Source organism: Diabrotica undecimpunctata, chromosome 2, assembly GCF_040954645.1.
Source record: "Diabrotica undecimpunctata isolate CICGRU chromosome 2, icDiaUnde3, whole genome shotgun sequence".
Taxonomy (NCBI): Eukaryota; Metazoa; Arthropoda; class Insecta; order Coleoptera; family Chrysomelidae; genus Diabrotica; species Diabrotica undecimpunctata.
Window position 1 is genome coordinate 132,890,338 of NC_092804.1, and position 8,301 is coordinate 132,898,638.

The 8,301-nt window shown below is 33.5% G+C and overlaps 2 protein-coding genes across 2 annotated transcripts; one reads left to right on the plus strand and one right to left on the minus strand.

Moving 5' to 3' along the window:
• Positions 1-14: 14 nt before the first annotated feature.
• On the minus strand, positions 15-523 carry LOC140434911 (ubiquinol-cytochrome-c reductase complex assembly factor 2). Its single transcript, XM_072523539.1, has 2 exons — positions 348-523; positions 15-291 (listed from the first exon to the last, which is right to left on the minus strand). Exons 1-2 carry the CDS (start codon positions 428-430, stop codon positions 15-17), a joined length of 360 nt encoding a protein of 119 aa, XP_072379640.1. The 5' UTR covers positions 431-523.
• A 326-nt stretch (positions 524-849) lies between these two features.
• On the plus strand, positions 850-4,416 carry LOC140433459 (E3 SUMO-protein ligase KIAA1586-like). Its single transcript, XM_072521460.1, has 2 exons — positions 850-1,132; positions 2,519-4,416. The coding sequence occupies exons 1-2, from the start codon at positions 935-937 to the stop codon at positions 4,292-4,294; spliced, it is 1,974 nt and encodes a 657-aa protein (XP_072377561.1). The 5' UTR covers positions 850-934; the 3' UTR covers positions 4,295-4,416.
• The last annotated feature ends 3,885 nt before the right edge of the window (positions 4,417-8,301 follow it).

Here is an 8,301-nt window from a genome sequence, read left to right on the forward strand (position 1 = left end):
ATATTTACTACTTATTAAGGGTCTGGTTTAATAGATATCAATTTACGGAAAAATGATTTTTCTTTTTGGTTCACTTCGTCTAGATATTCGTTTGATAAAGCAATATTGCACTGTTCTGCTGTTAGTCCTGTTGAAGAAGTGTTAAGGGTTCTTTTATATTTATTTTTGTGAGTATTATTTACTAATCTTTGAATGGCTAAATACTGTTTGTCCCAGTAGGAATGATTTGTTTCAAATTTATTTTCTTTATATGATGTGTTTATGTAATGTCTCAAATGTTCTCCAATATCTCTAAAACGCAAATAGGTAGGTTTAAATTCATATTCAATAAATAAAAATGTATTTACCTTCCACCAATTTTGTTTTTATCTACAGGCCACTTTTCCAATAACGATAAAATTCGTTTATATACTCCGGCAGAAGATGCCATTTGTTATTTATAAATATAATATAATAAAACCATTCCAGAAATATATTGCTCAAAATTAAGTCAGAATATTTTAAGGTTAAATCATAAATCTCCGTCTCCTGTAGTGTTGCCAACTTAGTGGATTCTCCACTAAAACTGGTGGTTTTAAACCCCGATTTAGTGGCGAAATATTGCTTTTAGTGGCTGGTGGAATTTTCTAGCGGTTTAGTACATTTCAGTTTCAATTATTAAAAAACAAATTACAAAAAACACATTACACATTATGCTTCCAATATAGCGCTATCTCTTGTACGGTAGTAAAAATACATGCATAAAAAATTACAGGAAACTAAAATTGCCATCTACTACAGCTTTCTGTAAGTCTATTACGAAAAAAATCTGTTAGGATATAAAATATGACATGAACAACACTACACACTAGTTATCAAGTTATGATAGTGAAGTTATCATTGCGTTATCATATACATACTGAAGTTATCATTGCGAGTTTATTCATACGTAACTATGCCGAAAACACAATATAGACAACATTTTCGGGATTCTTGGCTTCATGACCCATATTTAAAAGATTGGTTACAGGTTATTGAAAGTAGTACGGGTGAAAAAGTAGCGAAATGTAAATTTTGTGGTACAACTTTAAGGAGTCATTATGGAGATTTGAAATCTCATGGGACGTCAAAGAAGCATCAACAAAATAAAAAGGTAAATAACTGCTGTAATGATTGCATGGAGAATAAATTAGAAAACCATTTTCTTCAATTTAAATATATTTGTGAGACCTGTTGTTTGTGTTTAATAAAGTAAAAGTAACATTTTTCATTCTTTGGCCCTGAGCACATTCCTAACCTAACCTCTAATTTCTGAAGTTAGCCGCCGAGCCGAACTGTCACCTGTCACTAGTTAAGGCACGTTCACACCTATTAAGATAAAGGCATGTTCACACTTATTCTTCTTTCTACACTGCTTTTTATTGGTTACTTATTGATTGGTCAGAAATGAGCACATTTTTTTTTCACGAATAAATCAAAATAATTATTTTCTTGAAATACCTATGGTTAATATCAGGATTTACTTATTTATTAATAATCTTAATCAACTACCAACAATATAACAAACCAAAGGATGTAACAGATAGAACCACAGAACACTAAATATTTTACACAAACCCAATATTTAGCTTATACACACTTTACACAACATGATTTATCATGTGATTTGTCATATGATTTGGTCATAAGTGAAATTTACCTACATGTTTACACTGTGTGATTTGTCATAAGCACTGTCATGCGGCTCGTCATAGCTTATCACAGGAGAATAGGACGGTGCCTATTCCGCATGATAAAATCATATGATTTTCGGTAATAATACGGGTAAAACCAACATTTAAATATCGCGCCTTATTCTTATATCAATTCAGTAACATTCCCTGACCCAGAGACAACATTCTTTATTTATTTATTTATTTATTGTTGTTGCATTGATATTGAACCTATTATCTAATATGTGCTATTGTGTCGTATTTTTCTTTTATTATTTATTTAGTTTATTTTATTCTTAGTTTAGTGTTTTATAGTCTTCTTAGTCATAATTTTAGTTCAGTTTCTTTATTAATTATTTTTAATTTGGTATAATATCAACAATAAATTTGATATACCCTATCCACGATTTCTTTGTAAGAGCCACCTGCAAGCCCAAAGGCGTCTGATCTTTTTCTTCTTACTGCTGTACGCTGTACGCAGTTGTTGCCAGCGTATTATTATTAAATTAAAAGTCGGGAAGCCAATGCAATCAAAGATTTATTTTTCATTATAATGGTTTCAAAATCTAATAGTTGATACCTATACTGTGTCTAATATCTCTATGACCATAAACAAAAAAAAATCAATAAAACCTGACTCATTGTCACTCATATCATAAGTCATAACTTATCATGCAATGTAAACACGATTTTTTAAAACATCGTAGAAACGAGGAATCATAACAAATCTCATATGATATTGTCATATGATAAAATCATGTAGTGTAAAGTCTACTTTAGTTTTTGCACTTTTATTTTTACATCTTTGAATACGTAAATTGTTTCAGGTTATAATTACGCAGCCTAAGATTCCGTTCAAGCCAGAGCCCATTGGTAGTAAAAAAAAGCAAGAAGCCAGACTTGCATTATTTACAGCCATGCATACTAGTATACGTGTCGTTGACCATTTAGGAGAGGTATACAATAACAATCATGAAAAAGATATCGAAAAAGTTCAACTTCACCGAACTAAATGCAGTTCGATTATAAAAAATGTGTTAGCAATGCATTTCACCGAGGTTCTAAAAAAAGATTTTAAAGATCAACCATTTAGCCTAATAATTGACGAATCTACAGATATTGCTGTGCATAAATACTTGGGTTTGGTAATCATTTATTACAGTAAATTACACCAAAAAATAGTATCCACGTTTCTAGACCTTGTTAAAATCCATGAGTGTAATGCTGAAGGCATTGTATCTACTATAAAAAAAACGATCAAACGATTCGATCTCCGACTTGAAAATTTAATGGGAATTGGTACAGATAACGCTTCTGTGATGGTTGGAGTAAATAACGGAGTCTATACCAAATTGAAGGAAGAGGTACCACACCTGATTTTGGTGCGTTGCTTGTGCCACTCCTTGCAATTGGCTGTTTCAGCTGCTGCAAAAGAATTTTTACCGAGAAATTTGGAGTTTTTAATTAAGGAAACATATGATTGGTTTAGTCGCTCGTCTTCCAGACAATCGCTTTATAAAGAATTATACAAAACCATCAACGATGGACAGAAACCCCTAAAAATAGTTCAAGCATGCCAGACAAGGTGGTTGTCAATAGAATCTGCTGTTTCCAGAATATACACGCAATGGCTAGAGCTAAAAACACATTTTTCCATTGCTAAGGTACATGAAAGATGTCACACGGCTGAGTTATTGCACTCTATGTATGCGAACGATATGAATTACGCATATATTTCATTTTTATATCCAATACTAATTGAAATAAACAGAGTAAATAAAATGTTCGAGTCAGCAGATACGGACCACACCAAATTGTGTGAAGAGTTGATCAACCTGATAGATATGTTTGTCAACAAGATTACATTACCTACAAATAGAGTTGACATTTTTACTCAAAATATTCGAGATTTTTTGGATCAAAAATGTTATCTTGGATTCCGATTTGAAAATCAAATACTTGAAATGAGAGAAAAAGGATTAACACGGGAAAACGAAGAAATGATGCGGCATCGGTGCATGACATTTATAGTAAATCTAATTGAAGAAATCAAAAATAGGTTACCAGAAAATTTGACACTGATGAAAAAAATATCCCGAATAAGTGTTGAACAAGCACTTAATCACAATAAAGAACCACTAACTGACATAATGGCTCAGTTCAATAAAAATGCAGAACATATAGCAAGAGTCGATGATCAGTGGCATCAAGTTCATTTATTGAAATGGAATGAGACCAAAAACACAAAAAAATTTTGGAATGAAGTATTGCATTTCAAAGACGCTCAAGGAGAATCGCGGTTTGAAGAATTAGCGACTTTTGCGTTTACTCTACTAATACTGCCTCATTCTAATGCCGATGTTGAGAGACTATTTAGCAGTATGAATGTAATAAAAAACAAGCAGAGGAATAGAATGAAGTTAAATCTTTTAACTGCTATACTAAGAGTACGCTGTGGTTTGAGGTTGGAGGGAAAATGCTGCAATGACTATGAAATTCCAGTAAGCGTTATAAAACAAATCGGTACCAAAGAATCATATCAATCTGAAACCGACGATGATGGTGCAGACATTAATGATTCCTCTGAAGAAGAAGAAATATAGAATAGTCCTTGTTACATGTTTCTTTACTTAATTATGTTTTTTATTTTATTAATAATAATTTACTACAAATTTGTTTCATTTTTATTCCCTACGTAATAAAGGAAACTAATAACTTAATATACTTATTTTCTTTCCCAAAACAAAACAAAAAAAAATTAGTGGAAAATTTAGCGATTATGGGTGCAGGACTATTTTTTGTTAGTGGTTTTCTGGTGGTTTTCAAGGTTCAATCTAGTGGATAGCGAGTTTTACTGTTGGCAACACTGGTCTCCTGTCCCCGTTGTTTTTGGTCTTGGTGTACTTACGCTACGCAGGCAGAAATAGAAATGAACAGGGATTGTTAAATTAATTTATTCCTGTATATATAAGATATGATTATTACAAACTTTTATAAAAATAAAGACATACATTAACATACATTATCTCAGTTTAGAAATAAGAAAAAAATGGTTAAATGCTGTGTCTGGTCTGTACTTTTGTACGGAGCAGAAGTGTGAACACTAAAAGTATCAAGTATGAACAGAATTGTTGCATTGGAAATGTGAATTCATAGATGGATGCTGAACATACCTTGGACAGCAAGAAAAACTAATAAGGAAGTACTAAGGAGGTTCGACAAAAATAGAGAATTACTAACTAACCTGCTGATAACACAGGAAAATGTGTTATCTGGAACATATAGTGAGGGGAAATCGATATAGAATACTACAACTGATTCTTAAAGGCAAAATAGAAGGCCATGGAGGTGTAGGAAGAAAACAGGTTCCTTCGTTAAAAAACATTCGTGAATGGACTCATATATTAAAGAAGATTAATTCAAATGTGTGCAATTGAGTATAATGTTGCATGTGCCGAACCATTCTTAGAAGAAATTAAATTTTAAGCCGTTGCACGAAGAAGAATAATTATCAATGATAACACCAACCTTGAGACAAGCTAGATCACAAGGAGACTAAAATAGAAAATTTCGGATGTGGTTATAGAAATGAGCAAGATACATTGATAAAATGATTGAAAATTAAAAGAGTAGTTATGACCAAATTGAGTTGGGTCATATTGGGACATATTGATAATCTGGCGGATGATAGATGGACTAGAAACATTCTGGAGTAGCGACCAAGGCATATCAAAGTACAGCACGACCAACGACTAGATAGACGGAGGATATAAAGTGCCTCACCACGTATTGGATGCAGAAGCTTTAAATAAAAATAAGTGGAAAAGTTTACGTTAGGCGAACATTCTATAATATTACTTAACATCTGGTTTGTTTCTGAACGGAGCTCCTGCTGCTTCATCATGCATACAGTGTTTGATCAAATGTCATAGTAGGTTCTACTTACCTACAAGCAACTTGAGCAAACTTACGTAGTACAACATGTTACTGTGCAAACAAATCCCCTACAACTGAGATCAAATTGTGTATTGGAAGTTTTATACCTCACTCTACAACAATTGTAGAGTATATGGTTTGGTATGGTGTTGATTAACGTGTGATAATGTAAAAACACTATATGGATGAATCATTCCTACAAGAATTTGTTGTGCAACGGTAAATGCGTTGCAAGATTCACTAGAAAATCGTCACGTATTACAGATGAAGCAAAGTGGTATATTAACCGGAACAGGTAGGTTGCTGCTCTGTTTAATCTTCTTCTTCAGGTGCCATCTCCGCTACGGAGGTTGGCAATCATCATAGCTATTTTAATTTTTGAGGCAGTAGCTCTAAAAAGTTGTTTTGATCTGCATCCAAACCATTCTCTCAGGTTATATTAACCGGAACAGGTAGGTTGCCGCTCTGTTTAACAGAATTATATAATAAGGGACAAAAGGCAGATGAATCTAGAAGTAGTATAGTAGGTACCTGTTTACAAAAACAAAGAGGATATAAAACAATGCATAAACTACAGGGCCATAAAACTACGTAGTTACACCATGAACATATGAGAAAGAGTAATCGATAGACGGATACTAGAAGAAACCGAAATATCCGAAAATCAGTTTGGTTTTTAGCAAGGCTAATCAAAAAGAGATGTCATTTTATTGATGAAAAAATACGGGCCTAAAGAGATTCTGTGGTGAACGCTCAATAAAAAGTAGTTTTCGGTGATTATGTGAAGATTGTAAGAGACGTAGATATGAGGGAGTAATAATTAGTATTAGGACAGGTGTGAGAAAGACCGATAGATTTCATGTGAAAGAAGGATTGCATCAGGGCTCAGTGCGTAGTCGTTATTTATTGTCATTAGTGTTTTAGTGTTTAATGTATACTGATGATATACTGTACTGTGAAACTGGAACAGTGAAGATGAGCTCTGAAATGAACAAGTTTAAGCTAGAACAGTGAAGACGAGCTTTTAAATAAAGAAGTTTAAAACTTGATATCACAAAAACATAATATTTGGAATGTTTATTTAAAGATGGAGTTACTAATACAAATAAGATAACTGAATGACGAAACGATTGCGAGAAGTAATAGTTTAAGTAACTAGTATCGATATTACAGAGTAATGGGGAAATAGATGGTATGGCGGGTTGGATAAAATAGAAGGAGGTGAGTGATATGTTGTGTGACAGAAAGATTCCAATGGAGCTAAAAGGAAAACATCTATAGAACCATCATAAGACCAGCTATGATGTACAGTACTGAATGTTGAGCAGTTAAAAAGTAAGGGAAATAAGGAATGCATGTGGCGAAAATAAGAATGTTTAAGATGGATGAGTGGGATAACAAAAAAGAATAAAATTAAGAATAAGTAAAAGTATATTAGCGGAAGTATAGGAGTGGCAACAATTGATGCCAAAATGAGAGGGCATATAGGATGAATCAGGCATCTTTAACGTTAAGGTGTTAATCACCCAATTTCTTATTTCCAAGTTCCTAGTAGGAGTAAGATAGAAAGACCAAAGTGAAAGAAGATCAAGGGGAGACCCTTAAGCAGGCCATGTCGGTAAAGGGGATTGAGATCGGTATTACCTAAGATAAACTTACGGAGAAATGCAATTAGAGAATCTGAACCAGCATATAAAGGCAAGGAGAATTATGAAGTAAATCTTCCTCTTCTTTTTGTTGCGTAGACATAACTCTGGCGAACTCTATGCGATTGTACCATTGGTACAGCGTCGTCATGCCTGAGAGCATTTCACCAAGGCTTGTGGGAATAAAATGGACATGACTCACAAGAGGACTAAGAATTGAGAGACTCTAGTCCAAAATGATCAGAGAGACGACTCTGTCATGGACTCTGTCCCTGTCCCAAATAAGTCTTAATAAGCACAATCAAGGTCTTACAGGCAAACCTTTAGCATATAAAGTCAGCTTCCGCTGCAATTTACTGTTGCTATGGAAGCTTCGATGCCACATTTATACAAGAGCTATACCAGTGAAAAGTATAAACGTAGCGAAATATAGCATATCTGGGAAAGAAACTCACGTTGACTTCTTAGCGTCGATCAAACAAACAGACTTCTTATCTGCAAGCGTTAAAAACAGAAAAGGAAGTGAGTACTTTCACCAGGATTTCTTCTTCTGACGTGAGTCTTCTTCTAGCGACGTTAAAAAAAGATAAGATAAAGAAGTTTCGATGACTTATTCGTAGCGGCATAGAAAATAATAAGATCATGATTGTTAATAATTGTATTTTATTAATTTTACATTATACTCCCTTAGCGATACAATTTTTACCCTTGGCGAAAGAACAGTCACTCTTGCGGTTTGTGTCGAAAGACTTATAATATGTTCCGGCAACAACACAACAGTTAAGGCTCCATGTGAGTTAGTTGTTACTTAAATGGAAGATTAGGTATTTTACATCTAACGGTTTCCGGATACGACTTGGACAAAATTTACAGAACTTTTTAATTTATGTTTGATCCAGCACACTTTTTAATTTTTTGTAGACGCACTAGGTGACCAGAATAAATTATTAATTTGATCAGACGCGAATCAAGCTACTTGCATATAAAATTCGACAAAAATTCCTTTACCTCCTCTTAGCACAGATTCT